General features: G+C 44.0%; 1 protein-coding gene across 8 annotated transcripts in view; it reads left to right on the plus strand.

Moving 5' to 3' along the window:
• Nucleotides 1–242: 242 nt before the first annotated feature.
• The window catches only part of LOC126272746 (transcription factor HNF-4 homolog), a 594,004-nt gene continuing 566,505 nt past the window's right edge, over nucleotides 243–27,741 (plus strand). For 4 of the 8 annotated variants that reach the window (XM_049975811.1, XM_049975838.1, XM_049975842.1 and 1 more), the window contains exon 1: nucleotides 326–441. In XM_049975811.1, the coding sequence (XP_049831768.1) occupies nucleotides 369–441 (73 nt within the window). In that variant the 5' untranslated portion in view covers nucleotides 326–368. Of the gene's footprint in view, nucleotides 442–27,741 lie in introns of all 8 variants that reach the window. The other 4 variants (XM_049975822.1, XM_049975824.1, XM_049975819.1 and 1 more) reach the window with 4 other exon arrangements.

The raw sequence follows: 27,741 nt of genomic DNA on the forward strand, positions 1-27,741 counted from the left end.
TTCACGTATAGATAGACTGATTGACGCGGTAGGTTTGTCCGGAGGTAGATGGTACTACCCGTGCGAGGCCGGGTTGGGTAGCCCCTTTTATATAAAACTGACGTTAAGTTCCTCCGACTGTTGCGGAAACATCCCTATTTGTCTTGCATCATCGGCATGGCACACTGGGCAGACGAAGGCGCCTACCTGGCTGCCGAGGCAGTGGTCGGCGGCTGCCGCCCAGAGGTTGTGGCTGGGCTGCGTTATCAGCGGCGGCGCGGTCAGCCGAGCACCCATAGCGTGGCGGGGCGCGCGCCGCCGCTAGGTGTCTCTGCGGGCCAGTCGCGTTCGGAAGGGCCCCGCGCGCGGACCGCGAGCCAGCCACCGCCATGGAGAACCTACACCACAGCCCGCTATCCTCCGTCATCGTCGCCAATGTCGCCGCCATCGCGCTGCAGACAGGTACGCCGCCAGCGGCCTCGTCGTGGCGTGGCATTTAAACCGGCTATCCCAGCCTTGACCGTCAATACCTTACTCTGTGTCACAAATCGCACTTCGAGGGACGCTACGCGACCCCGATAAATCGCGATTTTGTCAGTTGGTGTTCCACCGGCAAGGAGGGCACTCTGCGCTTTGCTTGTGAGATTCTGCCCCAACATTTCATTTCCTCTGCCACTATTGCTGGGATAACAGCGTCATTAAAGTGATACGATTTTAGTATCAACTGGATAACATTTGCCCACTTGCCAGTCTGCGTTTACGAAGGAACTACCAGCAGGCGCCTTCTTTTAATTTCGAAACATCGGGGATATGAATATGCTAAGCAACAGAAGCGTCACGAAATGGACATATACACACATAGTTATTTACTTAAGACTAAGGCCATTAGGCTCTCTCTCACATCTAACTTAGAACTCTTTCTATTGGTACACATTCGACGACACCCGTATTTATGTTACAAAGCGGCGCGTTTAAAACGGGATTTTCCGGTGCTTATATCTCGGGTTCTATTAGTGATAAAAAGGTGGGGGTCAAGTTTTTTGAAGAGCCATTGGGCTTGGGACCATTTGCATACCTGACAGGGCCGGCCGCTGTGGCCAAGCGGTTCTAGGCGCTTCAGTTCGGAACCGCGCTGCTGCTTCGGTCGCAGGTTTGAATCCTGCCTCGGGCATGGATGTGTGTGATGCCCTTAGGTCAATTAGTTAGTTAGGTTTAAATAGTTCTAAGTCTTGGGGACTGATGACGTCCGATGTTTAGTCCCATAGTCCCATTTGAACCATACCTGACAGGAGAAACGTCTTAGTGTCTATCCTACATCACAGGGTCAAAGTATAAATATTAAACACTTCTTTCTACTTAGGCAAGTGGAGCAAATCGGTTGGTTCTTTTTGCATTTGATGCGGCCTGCGGTGACGTAGATGAAACTTTTGGAGACACTGTTTTTTCATTGGCGGTTTCTCTCAAAACTCCACAAAAAGGCTTTTTTTTTACTATATTTTCGCCATCACCAGCGGACCAAAACACAGCCGAAAATTCAAAGACCGCTATGGTCAGCGGAAGGTTGAAATTACTACGATATATTCCTGAGATCCCTATCTTGAATAACCCTGAAAAATTTTCTAATATCTTCGTCCGTTTCCAAGACACAAAGGTTCAAAATTACCCTACTTCTTAATGTAAAGTCCAATTTGAAGTGAAATCTAAATATTAACTAACCTCAGCAAATTGCTCAAATTTTAACGTTTATTCTCTAGGCATTTATCTAGAAGAGCCATCTCCCCGTTTTCTAATATCTTTATCGGTTATCGAGAAACTCCCAAAATCTTGTTTTTGTGGGTAACAAAACGAAGCCGCGGATTCCGAGATGGCTGTGCACAGCAAATTGCTGTAAATATTTCCGATATATTTCTAAGATCCCGATGACGAACAACCTTGAAAATTTTCTTCGTGTATGTATTCGTTTCCGAGATACAGAGGTTCAAAGTTACTCTACTTGTGCTTTAAAAGTTTTCCCAAAAAAATTGACATGCCAATATATTCGCACTTTTTTTTTCAACACACAATTCACCTCAAACTCCCACAAGCTCCCCTAACTGTAACTCACTCACATCCACTAGTCCATTACTGTAAGCCGTCATACCCACCCACTCCCAGTTGCCCTTTCTCACTCAGTCAGTCCAACCCATTGTCGTTATCTCCTTGTGTCTCTGTCGTTGTCTGCTATGTCACAGTCACCGTACTCTTCGTTCTGTCCTGCTACTAGTGTCTCCTCTCACTGTCACTGTCTATCTCTTACTGCTAATATCTCAGTCCATTCTTCCTACTGCTGTTGTCTCATCTCACAGCCACTCTGTCGCTCTTCCACGTTGTATTGTCACAGACTCTCTCGTTATCACTTCCTCTCACTCACTTTCACTTTCTCCGCCCCTTTTTCATGTGCTACTGGCACTGTCTCCTTCACTCTTTTCCTAGCACTGTTCTGTCATTGCCGACTATGTTCCAATGCCAATGTGTCCCTCTCTTTCCCTCATACTGCCATTATCTCCTTAGCCGGCCGGAGTGGCCGTGCGGTTCTAGGCGCTACATTCTGGAACTGCGCGACCGCTACGGTCGCGGGTTCGAATCCTGCCTCGGGCATGGATGTGTGTGATGTCCTTAGGTTAGTTAGGTTTAAGTAGTTCTAAATTCTAAGAGACTGATGACCTCAGCAGTTAAGTCCCATAGTGCTCAGAGCCCTTTGAACCAACCATTATCTCCTTCGTTCTTCCTGCAATACAACCACAGTCTACTATCTTGCAGAATTTATTACTTCTCTGTGTCTTTGCCACTGCTACTGTCTTCACCTCTCTCAATATAAAAAGCACAAACACACTATGTGATCAAAAGTATCCGGACACCCCCAAAAACATACGATTTTCATATTAGGTGGATTGTGCTGCCACCTACTACCAGGTACTTCATATCAGCGAACTCAGTAGTCATTAGACATCGGGAGAGAGCAGAATGGAGTGCTCCGCAAACTCACGGACTTCGAACGTCGTCAGGTGAGTGCGTGTCAGTCGTGTCAAACCTCTGTACGCGAAATTTCCACACTCACACACATCCATGCCCGAAGCAGGATTCGAACCCGCGACCGTAGCGGTCGCGCAGTTCCAGACTGTAGCGCCTAGAACCGCACGGCCACTCCGGCCGGCTAAGGAGATAATGGCAGTATGAGGGAAAGAGAGGGACACATTGGCATTGGAACATAGTCGGCAATGACAGAACAGTGCTAGGAAAAGAGTGAAGAAGACAGTGCCAGTAGCACATGAAAAAGGGACGGAGAAAGTGAAAGTGAGTGAGAGGAAGTGATAACGAGAGAGTCTGTGACAATACAACGTGGAAGAGCGACATAGTGGCTGTGAGATGAGACAACAGCAGTAGGAAGAATGGACTGAGATATTAGCAGTAAGAGAGAGACAGTGACAGTGAGAGGAGACACTAGTAACAGGACAGAACGAAGAGTATTGTGACTGTGACATAGCAGACAACGACAGAGACACAAGGAGATAACGACAATGGGTTGGACTGACTGAGTGAGAAAGGGCAACTGGGAGTGGGTGGGTATGACGGCTTACAGTAATGGACTAGTGGATGTGAGTGAGTTACAGTTAGGGGAGCTTGTGGGAGTTTGAGGTGAATTGTGTGTTGAAACAAAAGTGCGAATATATTCGCATGTCAAAATTTTTGGGAAAACTTTTAAAGTAGCTCAGGAAGGTAGAATGAGGCAGCTGGTACACCACTTTACAGGCAAAGACTTTTAAAGGAACAGGAAATGGTTTAGTTTATGTTCTCATAACTACCCAGATGTTATAAAATGCTTCCATTTAACATAAGATAAAACACTCAGAAGTAATTATAAAATAATTTGGAATCTGAGGGCACTGACACCAATGGACGTGAAAGAAGGAGCAAAGGGTGGATAGAAAGAGGAACGTGGTAGAAAGAAAACGAACGAACAGAGTGAGAAAAGAAGTGGCGTTGCTGAACGAAAAACGGGAAGAGAAATAAGCATAAATGGAGAAGATGAAAGCATTTGTTTTTCTATTTGACAGAAGGAAAACTGGGTACATATGTTAATTTTTAGGTGAAAGTTATGACGTTGACGAACGTAAATGCTTCAGCTTTTCCTTAAAGGCAGCATACCACTGAATTGCGAGCAGAGTGGAAGCAAGCTTGTTTCAGAGGCGGACTGCAGCAAAAGAGAAGGAGTTTGCTAATAATTTTATTTTATGGATGGTCACAACTAGGATACTAGATAAATGAGGTCGTGTGTTGTGAATCACAGGACCGGTATTGGAGCTCCGATGTGAGGTATTGGTGTGTCGTAGTTTATGGAAGTCTGGTCGCAACAATCCTAACTGGGCCATAAGATATTGGCATGGTGAAATAGATGATTGTTGTAGAAGTATTATACGAATGGCATTTAGTGGCTTCCATATCCGACACGATAGAATCTAAACTGCTAACCACCACAGCAGCTTAAAATGGTTCAAATGGCTCTGATCACTATGGGACTTAACTTCTGAGGTCAACAGTCCCCTAGAACTTAGAACTGCTTAATCATAACTAACCTTAAGACATCACCCGAGGCAGGATTCGAACCGGCGACGTAGCGGCCGCGCGGTTCCAAACTGTAGCGCCTAGAACCGCTCGACCACCCCGGCTGGCACAGCAGCTTAACTTAATTACTGACATAAAGGTTAGGGGGGAGAGGGTCAACAGGGAGGTCATCAGAGACGGACATTAAATCGGATTGGACAAGGCTGGGGAAGCAATCGGGTCTGGCTGCGTTTACATATCTTCACCCTATTCCTGTGAAGTTGTTCGGGTAAACCAGGGGAAAACGACATCAGATTAGCCGAAAGGGGGTTGATTAAGAAGCTCTTACCCAGTAGGAGTCCATTGCCTTGGGTTTAAATCGCTGTCTGGTAATCACCAAATCGTATGAGGGGGGGAGGTTTTTTTTTTTTTTTTTTTTTTTTTTTTTTTTTTTTTTTTTTTAGGGAGGAGACCACAGAGCGAGGTCATCGGTCTCATCGGTGTAGAGAAGGACGGGGAAGGAAGTCGACCGTGCCCTTTCAAAGGAACCATCCCAGCATTTGCCTGGAGCGATTTAGGGAAATCCCGGAAAACCTGAATCAGGATGGCCGGAGGCGGGATTGAACCCATAGTCCTCCCTAATGCGAGTCGAGTGTGCTAGCCACTGTGCCACCTCGCTCGGCTCAAATCTTATGAGACTATTTACTTAAATAACATCATTTGAGAACGGGTGATTCATTAAGCAGGTCTCGGTAGCTTACTCTCTCTCTCTCTCTCTCTCTCTCTCTCTCTCTCACTCTCTCACCCCCCCCCCCCCCTCCCTCATTCCCTAAGTAGGCTATTGCTCCGTCTCTAAGGCCTCATCATTGACGAAACATTAAACACTAGCTTTCGTTATTTTATTAAAAGCATGATGTTTTGGACAAGTCTTCATTTACACTATTCCCTCTTCTCAGAATCAAATAATTTTCTTCATCACTTGAATATCTCAAGAGGCGTAGTTTTACAAGTCAGTTCCTTGAAAAAAAATGTTACAGTAACTTTCCGTCAAGCTGTACGAATATGCTATGTACAAGCGTAGACAAAAATATGAAAACATCGTAAGCATCACACATTACCATTCGTCCCGCATAATTGTGGAAATTTGTCGTAAGGTCTTATGGGACCAAACTGCTGAGGTCATCGGTACCTAAGCCTACACACTACCTAATCTAACTTAAACGAACTCACGCTATGGACAACACACACACCGATGCCCGAGGGAGGACTCGAACCTCCGACGAGGGAGCCGCACGGACCATGAGAAGACGCCTAGACCGCGCGGCTACCCCGCGCGGCGCAAAATAGTGTCTAGTTCAGCTAACAGGGATGGGATTGGATTGAGATCACTCTTCCTTCTCTCCAAAGTAGACCACAAAGACTAAATAATATTGAGATCAGGTGACTGTCATTGCCTGGCAAATGCGACAATTTATCCACGTGCTCACAAAACCGGTCCTGGACGACGCAAACTCTGTGAACAGGGACGCTGTGTGTCTTAGAACACAGCATCATCACCGGGGAAGAACACTGTACCATTGATGTACCTGATCAGCCAAAATGGTCAGCTAATCCTTGATAGTCATACTACGACCTTCCATAGTAATCATGGGTCCCATGGAATAACACGATATGGCTGCCCAGATCATCAGTGGAACCCCCCCCCCCCCCCCTCAATGTTCCACCCGTATACTCGACCAGAAGTTGGAAACAGTGTGAAACAAGACTCATCCGAACAAAAGACATTCTTACATTGCTCCATAGACCAGTTTTTATGGCTTCCCTTTCCTGTTACGGGCATTTGCATCACCGATGAATGGTTTTGGTATTCCAGCTATCCCTGCAATTCCCTGCTTCTGGAATTACATTCTTGTTGCTTTGGTACTGACAGGATTCGCGAGTGCTACATTCAGTTCTGAAGTGACTTTTACAGCTGTCTACTTGGTATTTCTTCTCACAATTGTCTTCAATGACGGTCCGTCCCGATCATTCAACACACTGTCATCCGCGTTGCGCTTTAGCGGATGATGTTTTTTTCTGCTTTCCCTGTATGCGGCATAAATCTTCGATATGATGCCTCTTGAAACATTAAACACTTCGTCCCTAGTGGCTATAGAAGCACGCACCATGGGAGCACCAACAACTTGCGCACGTTCGAACTCACTCTCTCGAGAATTCACAACTACACGGAATACCGTTCTGACCTCGAATGACACTTGCAACTTATTGAGGATATTGCACAGGTACCGTTCGTGGTCAAATATAGCAGCGCGACCTTCAGGCTTTGTTAGTATTTGCATTTACGTTCAAGCACACATTTCTCTCGGTCTTTCTTATCTGTGTCCAATCTCCGTACTACTAAAGGTACGCCGGCAAAGGTGGCCGAGCGGTTCTAGGCGCTACAGTCTGGAACCGCGCGACCGCTACGGTCGCAGGTTCGAATCCTGCCTCGGGCCTGGATGTGTGTGATGTCCTTAGGTTAGTTAGGTTTGAGTAGTTCTAAGTTGTAGGGGACTAATGACCTCAGAAGTTAAGTCCCATAGTGCTCAGAGCCATTTTGAACTAAAGGTGCATATTATTATTATTATTAGTAGTAGTAGTAGCTTTATTCATCCGTAGATCCCTTTTCACAAGGATATAGGACATGTCAAAGTAATTACAAGTTTATACCAATTTAAAATAAGCTAATTCGTATACAAGTTGATTTACAGACTTTTAGTTAGAGACAATACACTGTTCACTCTTATCTCACTTTTAGGCACTGCACACACTATACACACATTGTTTCATAACACTTCACTCACTACACACACACACACACACACACGCACACGCACACGCACACGCACACACACACACTACTCTTCCGTTTGATTTCTTATCGTCTACACAGGCGCACCTAAGTCTGGTCAGCTCCTTCTAACCGTAGCACTTGGGAGACTTCTTTATTTGAAGTATAGAGTAACTGTGGCTTATCTTTTAAATTCTTCCATTTGTCTCAAGTGTTGAGAAAATGTCGTAAAAAGGCATGCACAGTCTTTCATTACCAGATAGGGATGCACCGATAATAAAATACAAAGTTCACCTGAGATTACGCAGCTTCATTCTGACTACTTACGCTTAACGTTCAACAGTAATTTCGGGAGTATGTTTTCGGATATGAGGTGCTGAAAGTCTTTCACAATCTGTGATTGAAAAAGGGTTTATATTGATCGATGGTTCAGTTGTTTCCAGTTAAATAAGGTATTGCGCTGGCATTAGAATAATCCTTAGACATGCAAGAAAGAATTTCGTGGATCAGAAGATTTAGTGAGCTGTTGAATAATACCTAAGCCACTGCTACGGAGGTGACATGAGAGCTTCTGTCGGAGCTCGCTATTTGAACGGATTCTCTTTATTGATAAGATGGTAACAGATTAGATTATAAAAGACCGTGTCTTGGTCACATGTTACTCAATATGAAGTATGTATTGACCACGCGCCTACGTGTCGCTGCTGTAATCATTATACCTGATAATGGCTCTAGATACGCAAACAGTATGAATTTTAATGCAGAGTCATGTGACCAAGACTCTGAATTTTATAATGTAATCCGATGTAAAGATCACAGGTCTCCTTTGCAGTTTCAAACGGCCTCTTTCGCAAAAATGATAAGTTACCCTGGCAAGTCATCGATTTTTTTAAAATTAGTTTTAGTCAAAATACAGTTCAGCAGATACAGTTGCGTGGCAAAGTTTTGCAAGAGACCTACTCTTTGCCAGTGTTAGCTTCTCCATGGAAGTACTGGGCGGCACCAGATTAATATTCTGCATGTTGCTTTAAATTGCTCTGTATCCTCACCCGTCTAATAAGCTTAAGCTTAAACGACAACAAATGAAATCGTGAAGGAAATATGCTGTAATTTACATACATTTCAGTAACTGTTCGCTTCGTTAGAAAAAAAGACGCAAATGAAAAATATTCATAGAATGAACTGAATAAGTGATCGAAAGCGTTCGAGATGTCATTTACAAGAAAACATAAACAGAAGGCCGTATGACAATGACAGAAGTGATGAAGAAACAAAATGCGACCGACATACGTGTAACGATTTGGGAAAGCAGTTCCGCAAATATATATCGTTTTTTGCTTCTGTACACACCGTATGTTTTAGATAAATTGATCGAATCGTATTACTGCAGGAGCCTCGATGCTGAATCACCTGCAGTGGTGTATATCTGTGAAAGAACCCGCTGTAAAACTGTAGAACCGGCTGCACTGCTTGTAGGAGATAGAGTGCTGCAGGCGAAACAGCCTTCGTTTTGCCCAGGGCGTGCTCCACTGACTGTCCAGATAACCTTTCCACGGGGTAACATTGTGTCAGACGGGCTGGCGAATCAGGCCGTTGCGCTGGATCGAGGCTCCTATCTACAAACGGCTTCTCTCGTCTCACGTGTTCAGCTTGTTTCCATCTGATCTACGGAATGGTAGGTTTTACATATTACGCATGCAGCCTGTATTTGAACTTAGGCGGAAACGTATAGATGGACGTATACGATTTAGCGTCAGAAAGAGAAAGAAGGCGCGTGTGTGTGTGTGTGTGTGTGTGTGTGTGTGTGTGTGTGTGTGTGTGTGAGTGAGTGAGAGAGAGAGAGAGAGAGAGAGAGAGAGAGAGAGAGAGAGAGTCTTACTGATCTAAAGCTCTCCGTGACTGGACCTGAAAAGCCAGGCCGTGAGTATATGGTGTGTCCCAAACCTTAACGGTCAAATTTGTATGCACGGCAAAGTATCTTAAAGTGCTTATTTTGAGACAAGCAAGTGTTGTTGTTGTTACTGTTTCCTGTCCGAAGACTCTTCACAGTAGTCTATTCTGTGCAAGCCTGTGCTATCTATGCGTAATTACTGCAGTCTTCATCTGCTTTAACGTAACCTGGTTACTGTAGTCAATTGGTTATCTCCCACTACAATTTCTCCTCTATTACCGAACTGACGATTCCTCAGCATGTGTCGTATCAATCGATCCTCTCTTTGGTACGGAGCGAGATGGCGCAGTTGTTTGCACAGTGTACTCAAATTCGGGAGGACAGAATTTGAAATCTGTGTCCGTCCACTCAGATTTAGGTTTTCCTTTATTTTCGTCTATCGCTACAAGCAAATGTAGGGATGGTTCCTTTGGAAGGGCACGGCCCATATCCCTCCCCCTCCTTGAAACAGTTCGAGCTTTTGTGCGTCTGTAATGACTTTGTTGTCGACGGGTTATTTCGACCATAATGATATTTTTACTACACAAATTGCAAAACTCATCTGCTGCTTTGCGTTTGTCAGTTCGTAAATTATTCCCCTCAGCATCGAATAGTTCCATTACCCTAGTTTTACTTTAGTTTGATGTTCAGATCAAAACGTCTTGTCAAAACACTATCCATTCAGTTCCATTGCTAATCCATGTCTTTTGCCACCTCTGACAATGAAAATGTCATCTACAAACCTCACAGTTCTTATTACTTCTCCTTCAACTTTAATTCTCTTTCCAAATCTCTCCTTCGTTTTTTTACTACTTAATGTGCGTGGGGTGGCGGCATTGCAAAGTTTTGGAACAGGATTTATCATAATTACAAGAAATTTGTCGCCATAATTGGAAATTTGAAAGAGAGTGGATCGTTCAAATATTATAGATCTGATCCACCTTCTTGAGAGAGAACTATTCGCTTTTTAATACTGCAGGAAATTGTGTTGTGTCACGTGAGAAAATGCATCAAAAGTTCAAGTTCCCCGAAAAATGTATTTAGCTTGGAGAGTGCTAATCAGCAGAAATTATATCCCGATCATAAATAATGCTTGCAGCAATGGGGCGAAATGATTTTGAAAATAGACTTCAGTTCTGTCAGTGGGTCATCCCGTAGAGTACAGCTCATGGACGATGCCACTATTAACGGTGATGCTGTTATGAACTGCCACATAGCCATGGCCAAGCCATGAAGAGCTATACGCCATGCTTCTCTCTTGATCCCCAACAAAGATTCTCAATAAAAGTGTGAGCAAAATCAACAAATATGATGTTATTCCCTGCCATCCCCGTGGTGTTACCTGGCGTTTAGTCGAGGAGTTCCGTTACAATTGTCGGAGGCTGTACATCATGCTAGATGATGTGGTTCCAACATGACGGATAAATAAAATTTTCGGTGCACTACCCCACAGCGATATCAATGTCTGTCGCCACATGAACAAAAGATACTCTCATCTTTGGATTGAAAGTTCTTTCCCATAGATTCCGCGATTGATGGACCTCACTCCTACGGATTTTTCCTCTGTGGGACTACATGAGGTTTCTGGCGTATGAAATACATGTAGAAACGGAAGAGGTCCCGATTCGTAAGATCTTGTATGTTTGTCTCACTGTACAACAGAACAGAGATATTTGAGAGAGTGTGGCAAAATTTTGTGCTCTTCTACAATGCATCTATATAAAAAAAATCTTTGTGTGTGTGTATGTCCGTTTCTCATCTCCTCTTAAACCACTATATAGATTTTAACCAAACGTGGTATACATATCACTTACTGTCTGGAAAGAAGTAATGTGGAGTGAGAACTGCCTATAGGGGTGAGGGTGGGGGTTAAAATAGAGTGACATAAAAGCATAACCCGACATCAGGAGCAGTTTCAACCAAATTTTGTATGTACATGAATCATTATTTGTATGTCACCCTTAGAGGTGGAGGTGGGTATGAGGATAAGTGACAATTTTATTTAGTTAATTTCAAATACTTTAAAACTCTAAAGCGCAATCTACCTCTTATTTGTGTTGTTTAATGCGTCAACCAGGTAGAAATGTAGCACTGCAACGGTCCAATAATTTTGTCAGTGTGTTTCGGCATCAAAGGTCATGCCATACAGCTAAATACCACAGACGCATTTGACGTCATTTCTGGAGCGGATTGTGCAAAACAGGGAAAGTCAGACAGGTACCATAGACTGTGCATTGGTGTGACGATGAATGTAATTTACGCATGACGTATCACTGCCAAGTGACATAGATCGATGAAACTTGGACCATACGTAGAAAGAACTGCTACAGTACATTACAGATGGTAACTGAAAGAAGTACTCAATGAGACAAGTAGAAATGTCACTTTTATTCAAAGACAATAATTGCACTGAAGTCACCGCCATTTTTGATAGTTCCATGAGCGTTACAAAAGGTGAGGCTTTCTCCTTAATGTGGCATGTGATCACCACAGGCGGCAGTGTATGCCCTGCAACATACTCCCATGATGGTTCAAATGGCTCTGAGCACTTTGGGACTTAACATGTAAGCTCATCAGTCCTCTAGAAGTTAGAACTACTTAAATCTAACTAACTTAAGGATATCACACACACCCATGCCCGAGGCAGGATTCGAACCCGCGACCGTAGCGGTCGCGCGGTTCCAGACTGAAGCTCCTAGAACCGCTCGGTTACAGCGGCCGGCTCCACAAGGTTACTAAGAAGTTCTTGTGGTAGAGCGAGTAGTAGGGTACTGGGGCCGAGCGCAGTTCTGATGTCAAGTTAATATTCAAATTAACTAAATTGATCAATTAATTATCACTCAAATCACAACCACTCCTGGACAACGTCATGGGTTTTTCTCAGCCATCACGTGGCTCCCCCGACCCCTCCCCACCTAACCTATTGATGGGAATTTCGAATTTTGGTGGGGATTTCTTTGATACAGGGCTGTGCTGACGTCCCACCCCACCCCCACCCGGGAACTGGCGGGAAATTAAAAATTTTGGTACCCCACCCAGGACTCGAACACCCATCCTCCTGGAAAAAAAATCCCAAATGCCCCCCTTAACACAATTAGGCCACCAGAGGCACTTGAAATTGGCAGTAGTCAATAGAAATGTAGCGTATGATCACATGGCGGACCCAGCAGTTCTGCAGCCTCAGTTGCAGTCAATCAGCATTAAGTGCCAGCCAAGACCGTCCAGCGCTGCCCAGCCACAGCAGTAGCAGTAGCAACAGAATAGGAAGAAGCCATGGAAGAGTAAGTACACCTTGCTTAATGTCCGTGTTTACTGTTGTGTGAGGAAGATGAAGTCTTTATGCTGCTGTTATTGCATGTAACAGTTTTTCTTCTTTGCTTATCAGTGGACGTGACGTCTTCCAGCCTGTTGGAATCTGCAGCACCTTCAGGACCTGAAGCAACGACAGCATCCTGGGATCCTGTTGCGCACCTGGTCACCTTGGTGGAGCAGGACGGTCACCTTTTATTACTGGTTGACATCCAGCCAACCCCTGACTCGCTGAAGTGCACTGGGTGGTCCTAATCAGCATGACGCAGGTCGGTACTGAACCCCATCATACGCTCCAGCGCAGAATATTCCAGTGATACTGCATGGACATAGTGAGGATGTAATGTATGAGAGGATACCAATTAAGCCCTGTGCACCACTACTGTTTACTTCAGGGTATAGTTTCACCGCTAGTGGTTCCAAGTGTTTACATACTGGTACAGAAGCTACCGCAGACAGAGACTGGCGTGTTGTGATAGAGATATAGAATGCAGCTAGAAGTGTTAAAGTGCAGTTTACAGAGGTGGAATGGGATGAACTGTGTCGTGCAAAAGTATACATCAAGCAGCAGTTGACCGCCGAGTATTATCCTAGCCGTCTCCCTCAAGACATTTACTGTGCTGCTCTAACTCTGTCCATTATAACACTGTACAATGACTCTGCATTCCTTGTGAAATAAGGTAATGCCTCCATTTATCTACAGCACTGCACTGTTAAAAACTTGTTCGGTATACAGATTGTGTTATCTATTGCGTTGGAAAGATTGAACAGATGGCTGCCTTGTGTTGAAGTTCTGTATAGAGAAATTGCAGAGTATCTAAGTACGAACAATGTACATGTAAACTATTCCGAACAGTGGGTCAATATGGTGCCAATGAAAACTAATGTACTGCCAGTATGTTTGAGAGAAATACATGCTGAATTCTGTGCTTTCAAGACGGCTTTATTTTCTATGTTCTGTACTGGCGAGAATCTGGTGATGTAGTGCATCATGTGTATGATTACTGAATAAAAAATGTTTAAAACCATGGAGGTGTTCTTGTTGTTTCTTACCTCTCATTATACTGCACGTTCTAAAGCTATTGCCACTGGTATTTTCGCTTCAAACATGCAACAGCAGGAAATTATGTCATTTAACTAAATTCCCTGTAAAAGCCCATTGCACGCCAACACCTGACACAGTCGGTGTCATGGAAGAGTATAGTGTTCATTATTTTCTATAAAGACGCATTGCACGTCAGTACCTGACGTACTATGTATCATGGCACGGTGTGTGAAGCATCACGACTTTTTTTGTAAGCAACTGGAGCTGTGTCGGTGTGCAAGAAGACCGGAAGAAGAAGAAGAAGAAGAAGAAGAATGGCGTACTCCTTTCTGTCAACAAATGTACAATAATTGTGGGTCCTTCCTAGTGCGACAAGACAAATGTTCTCGTGTCGCTGCAGAAACATCCGGATGGAGTCCGCTTTGACCATGTATGTGTATTTTCAAACACAGTTTCAGTTCAAATACCAGCTATTACAGGAGATACTTCAGAGTTCAGATGGTGTGACATACACGACATTCAGTGAGAGCAGTGATATCCCTGCACTGGAAAAAGTAAAGCCAAACACGGTATTCATATTTGAGGATGTTGCTGTGGAAAGCCAAGAGCAAATTCGTCGATATTTCTGTTTCGAACGCCTTATGGCTATTCATGTGTTTTATGTGTCGGACATATTCTAGAATCCCAAAACAGCTCGTGAGGGATAATGCAATCCTAATTACAGTAATCAAACAGGACAATCTGAATCTAAAACACGTCACCAGACTCATGTAAATCTAAAACACATTACCAAGCTCATGTAGAAACAGATATGTCGTTCAATAATTCAAAGATATGTGCAGATTGCTGGAATCACTCACAGTATGGGTTTCTACACTACTGGCAATTAAAATTGCTACACCAAGAAGAAATGCAGATGATAAACGGGTATTCATTGGACAGATATATTATACTAGAACTGACATGTGATTACATTTTCACGCAATTTGGGTACGTAGATCCTGAGAAATCAGTACCCAGAACAACCACCTCTGGCCATAATAACGGCCTTGATACGCCTGGGCATTGAGTCAAACAGAGCTTGGATGGCGTGTACAGGTACAGCTGCCCATACTGCTTCAACACAATACCACGGTTCATCAAGAGTAGTGACTGGCGTATTGTGAGGAGCCAGTTGCTCGGCCACCATTGACCAGATGTTTTCAATTGGTGAGAGATCTGGAGAATGTGCTGGCGAGGGCAGCAGTCGAACATTTTCAGTATCCAGAAAGGCCCATACAGGACCTGCAACATGCGGTCGTTGAAATGTGGGGTTTCGCAGGGATCGAATGAAGGGTAGACCCACGGGTCGTAACACATCTGAAATGTAACGTCCACTGTTCAAAGTGCCGTCAATGCGAACAAGAGGTGACTGAGACGTGTAACCTATGGCACCCCATACCATCACGCCGGATGCTACGCCAGTGTGGGCATGACGAATACACGCTTCCAATGTGCGTTCACCGCAAGGTCGCCAACCACGGATGCGACCATCATGATGCTGTGAACAGAACCTGGATTCATCCGAAAAAAATGACGTTTTGCCATTCGTGCACCCAGGTTCGTCGTTGAGTACACCATCGCAGGCACTCCTGTCTGTGATGTAGCTTCGAGGATAACCGCAGCAATGGTCTCCGAGCTGATAGTCCATGCTGCTGCAAACGTCGTCGAACTGTTCGTGCAGATGGTGGTTGTCTTGCAAACTTTCCCATCTGTTGACCCAGGGATCGAGAAGTGGCTGCACGATCCGTTACAGCCATGCGGATAAGATGCCTGTCATCTCGACTACTAGTGATTGGAGGCCGCTGGGATCCAGCACGGCGTTCCGTATTACCCTCCTGAACCCACCGATTCCATATTTCGCTAACAGTCATTGGATCTCGATGATAAACCACAGTCGCGATAGGCTACAATCCGACCTTTACCAAAGTCGGAAACGTGATGGTACGCATTTCTCCTCCTTACACAAGGCATCACAACAACGTTTCAGCAGGCAACGCCGGTCAAATGCTGTTTGTGTATGAGAAATCGGTTGGAAACGTTCCTAATGTCAGCATGTTGTATGTGTCACCACCGGCGCCAACCTTGTGTGAATGCTCTGTAAAGCTAATCATTTGCATATCATAGCATCTTCTTCCTGTCGATTAAGTTTCGCGTCTGTAGCATGTCATCTTCGTGGTGTAGCAGTTTTAATGGCCAGTAGTGTAGTTATTGATTAAACAAGAAAACTGAATGGTGGCAGATATAGACGATACCTATATATGTAACCATGCAAAGAGCTGAGTACATCAGTATACGCATCACCATGGATAAATTCGCACGCGTACTGGGAGCTCAGTGTGATAGGATGGGTGGGGATAGACAAAACATTCGCTTGTACGTTGACTGAAAGTTCAAATTCTCGAACGTAAAGATGCAGTCGCATGCAAGGAACTAGAGACGTATTGTCATACCCTTCTGAGACTGAACAATACACAAAGATCGAATTAATGCAATCGAGAAGGAAATAAACGACTTAGCTGAAGGGGAATAGCTGTTATTGAGAAAGGGACATTGTACGAATGGGTTAATGCAATTCAAAAGAAAGTAGGTGACTTAACTGAAGGGAAAATTGCAGTTACCGAGAAGGAGGAGCAGCATAAGAAGAAAAACAGCGGACATATAAAACATCACACTGCACAGAAGTCCGATTAGTATACAACGAGATGTCGCCTAAGCATAAAGTCATCGAGGCACGCAAGGTCGTTTCTAAAAAGTTACAATTGCTGAGGTTAGGGCATCTAAAGTGGGAGCAGACACTGCGAGAAACCTTTAAACCAGTTACTGAACTCTCAGCGAAATTCCATAACGAACACGATGGCACTATTGCCGATTTCATTAATCGTCACAGCGACGATAGGATGGATAAAATATTCGCTGTCAGTGATGAAAAATCACGGATGTTGGAGACATAACTTTAAATGAAAAAACAATACAGATTGGTGATAAACAGTTTCAAAGAGCACCAAACTTACTGAACCGTATTTTTCTAAGACGCACAAAAACTGTAAATATTCGTCTAAATATATGGAAATGTAACGTGAAATATTGCTTTTGACTGATCTGCATAAGAATGCAAAAAGCCGAAGCAATGTGAAATACAAATTCATTATAAAACCTTTGTTGGATGTTTAAAAAATAGCAGGCGGATCTTGTCAATATGAGGGAATATTCACGTGTCAATAACAGATTCAAATATATTTTAATGGTCATTGATACTTATTCTGAATATACCTGGGCTTTACCCGTGAAAGCGTAAACAGGGAAGGATGTTGCGCATATGTATGAGAGACTGCTGTAGATGGGGACGAATCGAAGCCCAGACAACATCCAAACAGGTCACGGCGGCGAGTTTTACAGTAGATAATTCAAGACTGTGATGGAGCGGTATGGAATACATCACTAATCGACATTCACTCATGAAGGCTAGTATCGTTAGACATCTGAACAGAACAGTGAAAACTCAAATGTGGATGCGATTCAATCTCCGTGGCCCATACAAATGGGCTGAGATCCTTCTGCAAATAATTGCACAGTATAATCGAACCAAACGCCGCACAATAAAATGAGACCAATCGATGTTCGTGATAATTGACTTCTAGATACGATATACAGTCGTATTAAAATGTTAGATCCGCGCAAACAGCAATTTAATGTAGGTGATTTAGTACGCATTTCAAAACACTAGACAGCATTTAACAAGTCATACATGCCAAACTGGGCAGCGCTGTAAGCAGCTAAAAGCTCCCTGAAGCAGACAGGAGCGAGAAAAAAGTGTCGATTAAACCACCCAGGGTTCTACCGAAACCCCAGACATCGGGTAGAATTATTCCCTTCCTCATTCCTGCCCTAGCCGGTCTCTTAACGGTTGGTTCACTGGCTGGGGGTGTTGCGGCTATTGTTAGGACAGTCAAGAATGCACGAAACTCTCAGGAGCAACTGCAGGAGGCACGAAGACATAACCGCATGACGGAGGCAGCAGCCAGCGGAAAAGGGCTCTACTTGAAACCATACAAGAAAGGACTAGGTTTCTTGATAAAAAAGAAAGCCCCGTAGCAGTTCTACCGGGCAGGGCGCTTACAGATGCAACTCTGCTTAAGTCTGTGAAGAAGAAATTCAGCTTTTCGAGATTCTGAGGTATGCTTATGCAGAATACATTACCGAAGACAACATGAAAATCAGAAGAATGCTAAATTGTGAATTTGGATGCAGCAGAAGGACCTGGAACTCGCTGGATAGCACATGTTTAAAAAAAAAAGGAATACAAATAACGTCTACTATTTCGACTTATTTGGCGACCTGCAACGCCCAGAAGAATTACGATATTTCACAGGCAGAAGACAAATGTTCTACAATTTTCAACACTACCAAGACGTTAACACGTTCCCGTGTGGTCACCTATGCATCATGTTCCTTCTTACGTTTACGAATTATATATAAGGAAGGGCATTAAGCATCCATTCACCAGTTGATATTTAGATGCAATGTCGTGCACTCTGACTTTAAAAGAATGATTGACTATATTACATGCAAATTATTTCCCATCAATTGATTGGCGATTGGAGTATCAGGCTGATTGGATTGGAGACATAAAACACCATCCTAAATATCACAGAGGCTAACAATAAACCGCATCTGGAAATTAATGGCAAGACAAAAAGTGGAAATTGAACCTGGTGCATACTATATTGACGAAGTTCTAAAACAGTCCGGAAAAGGGAATGAGCTCTGTACAAACGCCACTACTTTACAAATCTGATCAGACAGTGGATTTTCTCCCTGTCAGTACAATCCATGTTGAGTGTAACATTGCAACGAACTCATATCTCAGTGATAGATTGCTTCATTGAATTTGCGGATTCTTCCCATCGGTTGGAACAGGGTATAATATTGTTGAGAGTCGTACCAACGCTATATACCTTCCAGTGACAGTTCAGACATTGGACTATCTGGATGTGCGTCTTGTGGATCAGAATAACCAACCTGACTCTCATGATGAGGAAATCATTGTACGACTACATCTAAGATGGGCGTAAGGTATAAAACCAGCGCACACACAGCACAGCATAGTACTTGACAGCAGAACCGCAAGAAGATAAAAAGTGCGAATTAAGAGTTTCTTAAATCACTAGGCATGAAACCTCGCAATGACGTCGTCGCTCCATATACGTCACCCAATGGAATATGATGAGCTAATCATGCGCCAGGAATATTTCTTGCATAAACCTTATGCTTCAACGACATTTAACAAGAACGATGAAATTATTATTGTCATCCGGCACCAAGACACTTTAAATCTTCCATGTGCGAGTTTCATATTCTTGGATAGATCATTTATGAAAAAGGATGGTAGTCATACAATGGGATCATAGCTTATACGTAATGCTTTGGCATTCCTGTTCCAGGAAATACGATATGAACTTAATGGGGTATAGATTGACTGTACACGTAATGCCAGCATAGCATCGACCCTTGAAACATATGTCTCATCACCCTCAGATTTGAATGGTTTAGACAATGCAGGATGGTTTATAGACGAACAGCAGAAGAGTACCATCCATTTACTGCTTGCATACCTCTAAAAGTGCTTATGGAATACTTTTAGGACATGCAGTGAATTTTTATGAATGTTAAACAGGAGCTTATTCTGGTACAGAGTTCAATGGATATCAACTCATACATTCAAGGAGTTCAAGAGGAGAATCAGATCATCATTAATTAAATTATATGGAAAATGCCACACACTACTGTGCATACGAGAAGCGTTGGAAGCTTCTAAAAGTTCAAAATACCGGTACATATCTGCCCTTAACTTTCTGCTCATGAGAGGTTTTGAGTAAACGGTGCCACTGACAGCAGAAAGACAAACATGGGCTATTAAAACCTCCGTGCAGCTGAAAACACCAAGATTCATCGTACTTGCGTTTCAAACCAATAGAAGGTGTAATTCAGCGAATGATTCCACCGTATCTGAGAACTGTAATTTAACTAATACCAGAATTTATTTGAATTCAGAATTCTATCCATCTGACAATTTACTGTTACAGTGGGGATCAGATTGTATACAATCTAGGATTTGATAGGTATGCAAGGTTTTGTGCTTTTTACTTTGAAGGTGTTGAAGAGGAAAGATGCCTAAACAGTCCACGGAAATTCAAGGAGCTGGCACCTATCATCGTAGTAGACTGTTCTAAGCAGAATGAGATAGTTAAATCAGGACCACTAGATGTGCGAATCGAATCTGAAGCCTCACCAAATTTCCCAGAACACTCTGCAGCGTATGCTCTAGTTCTACATGATTGTGTGATTAACTAATGCCTACTTAGTGGTGCTGTGCAGCGTGGTGTATAAATGACCAAATGCTATGGCATGCCCAGAGCATTTCACAATGACAACTTGCAATGTGAACGTCGTTGCCGACATTCAAAGTTTATATGATGATGACTGTAGACAATTCACATTTAAAGAAGTTGCACTCATAGCATGGACAGAAGATGCTGGTAGAGACATTCTCAGCAAGAGCATCAAGGAGGCCTTTCACACTGTGAACTGTGCTAAAATACGGAGGGGTGCAAATTGGCTAACTAGAACGATCCAGGTATTCCTTGTAAAGAAATGATGACGTCACTTCGTATATTCGATCATCCTGAGAGTATCATATACGTCAAAGGCGAGAAGAAAGTCACATGGAAGCAACGAATCTATTGAAGACCTGGAATTCTACTGGTTTCCTGTTAGTCATAAGCTCAAATAGAAAAGGAAGTGTCGTGTCTGCTTATGAAAGTGTAAAATTACTTTTAAGTTGGATTAATGAAAGTAAATTAATTTTTACCTCACATTCTGTGTTTTCCTTTTTTTCTATGTAGGTCCTACATAGAAAATACACTATGTGATCAAAAGTATCCGGACATCTGGCCGAAAATGGCTTAGAAGTTCGTGGCGCCCTCCATCAGTAATGCTGGAATTCAATATGATGTTGGCCCACCCTTAGCCTTGATTACAGCTTCCACTCTCGCTGGCATAGGCTCAATCAGATGCTGAAAGGTTTTTTGGGGAATGGTAGCCCATTCTTCACGAAGTGCTGCACTGAGGAGAGGTATCGATGTCGTTCGATGAGGCCTGGCACGAAGTCGGCGTTCCAAAACATCCCAAAGGTGTTCTATAGGATTCAGGTCAGGACTCTGTGCACGCCAGTCCATTACAGGGATGTTATTGTCATGTAACCGCTCCGCCAAAGGCCGTGCATTATGAACAGGTACTCGATCTTGTTGAAAGTTGCAATCGTCATCCCCGAATTGCTCTTCAGCAGTGGAGAGCAAGAAGGTGCGTAAAACATCAATGTAGGCCTGTGCTGTGATAGTGCCACGCAAAACGACAGGGGATGCAAGCCCCCTCCATGAAAAACATGAGCACACCATAACACCACCGCCTCCGAATTTTACTGTTGACACTACACATGTTGGCAGATGACGTATACCGATCACTCGCCTTACCCACACCCTGCCATCGGATCGCCGCACTGTGACCGTGCTTCGTCACTCCATACGCCGTTTTGCCACTCTTCAATTGTCCAATGTTTATGCTCCTTATAACAAGCGAGTCGTCGTTTGGCATTTACCAGCGTGATGTGTGGGTTATGAGCAGCTGCTCGACCATGAAATCCAGGTTTTCTCAGCTCGTGCCTAACTGTCGTAGTACTTGCAGTGAACCCTGATGCAGTTTGGAATTCCTGTGTGATGGTCTGGATAGATAGATGTCTGCCCATTACACATTACGACCCTTTTCAACTGTCGGCGGTCTCTGTCAGTTAACAGAGGTCGACCTGTACGCTTTTGTGCTGTACGTGTCCCGTCACGTTTCCACTTCACTATCACATCGAGAACCTAGGGATGTTTAGGAGTGTGGAAACCTCGCTAACAGACGTATGACACAAGTGACACCCTGACCACGTTCGAAGTTCGTGAGTTCTGCGGAGCGTCCCATTCTGCTCTCTCTCGATGTCTAATGACTAACGAGGTCGCTTATATGAGTACCTGGCAGTAGTTGGCAACACATTGCACCTAATATGAAAAAGTATGTTTTTGGGGGTGTCCGATTACATTTGATCACATAGTGTATGTAGCTTTGCCCAAAACCTACGTGTGTGGCTTTGTTCAAGCACAGAAGATATTATTTCAGCCATGTTTGCTATATGTCTTTGAAAGCAGACACGATTAGTTCCCAAAACCCTATATGTGCAGCGCGATAGGTGAATTACGTTTACAGGACATTTTAAACGTTTTTTATAATTTTTTTCCCAGTATACACTGCTTATATACTCATGCATAAATATTATGCTGCTTATTCAGAAAAAAATAAACAATATATTGACACACAGGTATACATATTTACACAGAAATCTACACTCAAAGACACTCACAAGCATACACACGGACACATGTAAGCACCCACACATGCAAGCAGACCATACATCACACATACAATATTTACACTATGGTTAAAGAGCCATACTATTCGGCACAAGCTCTCACTCGGCCAGTCACTCACTCTCTCACTCACACCGTCGTAGCCCCTCCCCCTAACCCCCCCCCCCTTTCGCGCTTCACGTAAGTTGTGTGAATACAGGAGGATTCAATCCCATCATCGCCAATAGCTCTTTTATCATTATGAGGTGACAAGACAATCCGACTTTACATTGCAGCACAGTGTACGCCTCATGGCATCACGATCGAATACTAGTTTGCTGTATCAAATTCGGAGGTTGCGGCGGAGCATCGCTAACAACACCATACAGGCACTGGAAGTATTTTTCGACCATGAGGACACGTGATGCCGCATTTTGCATACCCTTAGCCCACCTCTCGGTGACTCCATCTATTGTATGATATGTGTACATTCATCCGAAAAAATGACGTTTTGCCATTCATGCACCCAGGTTCGTCGTTGAGTACACCATCGCAGGAGCTCCTGTCTGTGATGCAGCATCAAGGGTAACCGCAGCCATGGTCTCCGAGCTGATAGTCTATGCTGCTGCAAACGTCGTCGAACTGTTCGTGCAGATGTTTGTTGTCTTGCAAACTTCCCCATCTGTTGACTCAGGGTTCGAGACGTGGCTGCACGATCCGTTACAACAAGCGGATAAGATGCCTGTCATCTCGACTACTAGTGATACGAGGCCGTTGGGATCCAGCACGGCGTTCCGTATTACCCTCCTGAACCCACCGATTCCATATTTTGGTAACAGTTATTGGATCTCGACGATAAACCGCAGTCGCGATAAGCTACAATCCGACCTTTATTAAAGTCGGAAACGTGATGGTACGCATTTCTCCTCCTTACACAAGGCATTAAAACAACGTTTCACCAGGCAACGCCGGTGAACTGCTGTTTGTGTAAGAGAAATCGGTTGGAAACTTTCCTCATGTTAGCATGTTGTAGGTGTCGCCACCGGCGCCAGCCTTGTGTGAATGCTCTAAAAAGCTAACCATTTGCATATCACAGCGTCTTCTTCCTGTCGGTTAAATTTCGCGTCTGTAGCACGTCATCTTCGTGGTGTAGCAATTTTAATGGCCAGTAGTGTACCTTCAGACTCCATCCTGTATTTTGAAGAGGACCAATAGAAACTCAGAATGCCATACTAGCAAGTTATAACTTTCCTTCTTTTTTCTTCAAGCAGGCTTGGTGCAGGTGACCGCTGTGGAGGACAAAAACTATTCTGTGAAAGAGATAGAAGCCCCTTCTGAAAACATCCTTTGTTTTCCAACAAGTGGATGGAAAATTGTACACATCTGTTATCTTTAGAAAAACACCCGATCGTTCATTCTGGGAAAGTCTGATACCCTGGCACGGCCAATGCCAGCTGCATTCCTCGAGATATATGTCGTTGTTTTTCGTTAGAACAGAGCTGTGGGGGAAGACGCTAACCTTCGAAAGCAAATCTATTGTTTCGGTAGATGCCCAACAAAAAAATGTTCAAATGTGCGTGAAATCTTATGGGACTTCACTGCTGAGGTCATCAGTCCCTAAGCTTACACACTACTTAAACTAAATTATCCTAAGGACAAACACACACACACAGCCGTGCCCGAGGGAGGACTCGAACCTCCACCGGGACCAGCTGCACAGTCCATCATTGCAGCGCCTGAGACCGCTCGGCTAATCCCGCGCGATGCCCAACAAAGTGAGCCTTGAGAAGGGGATTGTACATTACAATCCTCTGCCGGTTTCCAACTGCTGGCTGCCGCCCGTTGTGGCGTGGTCATCATGCAGATTTCCAGACACCGAAGCAAGCGCCGTATGTGGTGGCGCAAGTTGTATCACCTAAGGCCACCTGAGAGTTACAGGCATACGCGGCGCAGCGCCCTTTCATCTCAAGCCTCCGCAGCAGGCCAGGAGGTGGGAGTAGACAAGGCAGCTGGTGCAGATGTCATGAGTGCGGCGCAGCAGGGAATGGATCGTACCCCCCCCCCCCCCCCAAGGTTATGTGAGGGGGCTGCTGGCTGATGCGTGGTGGAGAGGGGAGGGTGACATGGGTGGCGTGGAGCCAGGGACACCAGTATTGTACTCGTGCCCAGCAGAACACTGCAGTGTCTTAATGATTTTGCGATCGCATTATATGAAGCGATGAAGCGATCAGAAGTTAAACAAAAGTATCCATGTCCTACGAAATGCAAATTAGGTCACCTCGGAACGTAATTCACTGAGTACCCGTCCTCAGAATTGATTTTTTTTTATTTCAACCACCTATTCCCGTGTTATAAACAATTTTGGTTAATATTACACCTTCTGAATTGACAATTGAATTGTACATCGAAAAATTCGGAATTGCCACCAAAATTAGAAATTCCCGTTATAATTCGAAATTCCGCCGACCGGGTAGGTGGGGGAGAGGGAGGGGGAGTGTTGGGAAGGGGGAACGGTGAAGGTGTCTTGGGACCCAGGCACAAACTGAGAAAATCAGTTATGTTGTCTGACAGTGGGAGTGGTGTGGTTGGGGGTGGGTATGGTTGGGGGTAATTAATTGATCAATTTAATTAATTTGCTTATCATTTTGAAATCAAAATTAGGGTGATCCAGACCCTACTACTAGAGCTTTCCATTCCTCCAGCAGCTGTTGGTTGGTCATTGGCGCATATGGATGATATACATCTCCACCATGCATCCCATACATGCTCAATGGGATTTAATCCTGGAAACAAGAAAGCCAGTACGTTCGCCAAATATCGTCACATGGTACACTTACTGATCAACGTTATTTTGACACTGTACTGCTTCCCCATGTGAGTCTTTTCGAAGGGGGGGGGGGAGGATATTCGGCCCTGACTTCATTTTGGTGGATGAAAATGCGCGATTGCATTATACAGCGCTGATAGAGGAGCTTTTGGAATGAGAGGATATTTGATGTGTGGACTGGACTACCCTTTGCCCTGACTTAAATGCCACCGAGCTCGTGGAACATTGCGTTTGGAAGAAGGTTGCAGCACATGCACATGCACTAACGACTATCCAGCAGTTGTGAAAAGCGCTGGTGGACGGATGGAAGACCATACCACAAGAATTCCATACCAACTTTATGACCAGGAAGGGAGCACATTTCAGTGCATGCATTGCCATCTGTGGTGAACACACATCCTATTCCGAGCCATGTTCTGCTTTTAGTAATGTCCTGGGGGCTGTTGTGAATTGCAGTAACTTCAGTGCAATTGTTATCTTTGAATGAAAGTATCATTACTGCTTGTTCCTTGTGTATTTCTTTTAGTTACCTTCTGTACTATATTATACTATATTGTAGTTTTTTTGTGCATAATTCGAGTTTCACTGAGCTATGTTACTTTGCAGTGAGACATCACATTATAGTTACGTGCGTGCCTGTGCGTGCCTGTGCGTGCATGTGTGTGTGTGTGTGTGTGTGTGTGTGTGTGTGTGTGTGTGAAGCTGCAAGTGAAAAGCACTATATATTTCTTTAGGACTGTTAGTTCGTTATCACAAAGTACACGGTATGGGATACTGTAACATCTATGTAGTTTTGACCCTAATTCTTCGAATCTCCCAGTATACATTCTCACGTTTCTGCAGTATACTATTGCTGCATGACTAGATCTGGATGTGGCTGGTTTGAATCGCGATTTCAGGAGAAATTTTCATCCACAGAATGCGCTCGGTGTGTACCAGAGAGGAGGTGGCGTAGTACATTATATATGAAGTCTGTGTGATTAACCCCCGTTACACCCTATCCTCGTACGCTTTCTCCCATAAAATAATTGTATATGTTATTATGAACCTTTGTCTATATGCCAGAATGAAGCGTTGAAATCAACAGCTTACTTACATTTACAATGGCACCTTTTTTATCCGACCCTCATTAATATCTCCATTTCACCCATATCGGATTTATTCTCGAAGTAACGGTACTGTATTTGACACTTTTGACGTAGTAGTGGCGACAATCTGTAAACAGAATCATTACATTTAAATTCACCCAGCCGTCATACACAGATACTGGAAAGATGTCAGTTAATGAGTTGACATTGAGTTATACAGTACTGTATTGCCCCATTTGTTGCGAGTGTAAAATTCAGAAAAAGATGGTACAGTTCACACACAAAGAGCTAGATGCATTGCACAGAATGGATAAAGGAGAATTTTTGAAAACTGTTTCTGCCGAATTTAGTGTTGTCACATATGAAAAGATTGCGGGATGCTCTTACATAAGTGTTACATTCATAAATAACTCTGCAAAATAATAATGACAGTAGCTATGGAATGATTTCTGATGACGGAATTGTCATTTGTTCAGCTGTAGACAATGACGTTAGTGATGATGGATTAACTGCTGTAATTGGTGCTCAGTCTGAAGATATTATGACACACACAAAATCAACAATGCACCTAGACAAAATGATGGTGTATTTGGGACGCCATGCGTAAACATCTTCGGCTGAACTGTACTGCCATAGCACTCTGTTAAGACGGCTGCTGCACTTAATGTGCATCGAAAGCAGTAATTCCCAACCTTGAGGGGGGGGGGGGGGGGGCGTTAGAGATTTATAGAGTGGCGTGGTGAGAATTTATATTTCGACTTTCAAATCCTAGGAAACATTACCGTTTTGTATTACTCTACATTCGTAAGCCTCTGTTATTAAAGCATGGATTGCAGACTACTGGCAGAGTTTGTCAAAAGATAGTAAATAAATAAACATAGAGGGTGGGTGGGGGCATAAGATATTCTGGGGTTGCAAAGGACGTCAGCAAGCAGGAAAGGTCGGTAACCACTGCTCTTACAGACTTCCGTTGTTGTGAGAACAAGACAGTGACAAACATTCACTAGGGATTGAAGACGGTGAATGGGGATGATGCTGTTATTCACAGTACAGTCAGTCGTAAGGAAAGCAGATTATCTGGTGAAAGTGGGTACACCAGTACTCAGAGCCTCCAGCACAGCTGCAGACTGAGCACTGCGCAGACTCCTGACAGTGTGCAGCGTATTCACAGTCTGGTTTTGGCTAGCAACCACGTTACACTGAACGAACTCTTCATCCGAATGGGAATAGGAATGTAATGAAAATCTATTGGGAGATCATTTGGACCCAGTGATTTCTTAGTTGCCCAGTCCTGGAGGGCGTCGTGACTTCATTTTCTGAAGACGCCGCCTGTGAGGGTCGCCGCTGCATCTCCATCGATAATCCAAATAAGTAAATGGAAGACTTAGACCACCTCTGGAGCGTTGTGGTCTTCTGTGACAGCACTGCCGGTAATGATCCAAGAATGCATTGGCGATGTCCTTTAGGGCTTTCAGGTACCGGCAATTCAGCACGGGGATCCATGCTCGTTGATATGTGTTACATTCATAGATAATGTGTTGTGTGCGCGGCGATTGATTCCCATTAGGTCCTGATTAAGTGTTCGCACAAGTATGTGTCTGTATGGATCTTGGCTTGCAATCGCCGAACCTCAGTCTAAGCACAAATTGAGACGCGTGTAGCACGTGTG

This window comes from Schistocerca gregaria, chromosome 5 (genome assembly GCF_023897955.1).
Source record: "Schistocerca gregaria isolate iqSchGreg1 chromosome 5, iqSchGreg1.2, whole genome shotgun sequence".
NCBI lineage: Eukaryota > Metazoa > Arthropoda > Insecta > Orthoptera > Acrididae > Schistocerca > Schistocerca gregaria.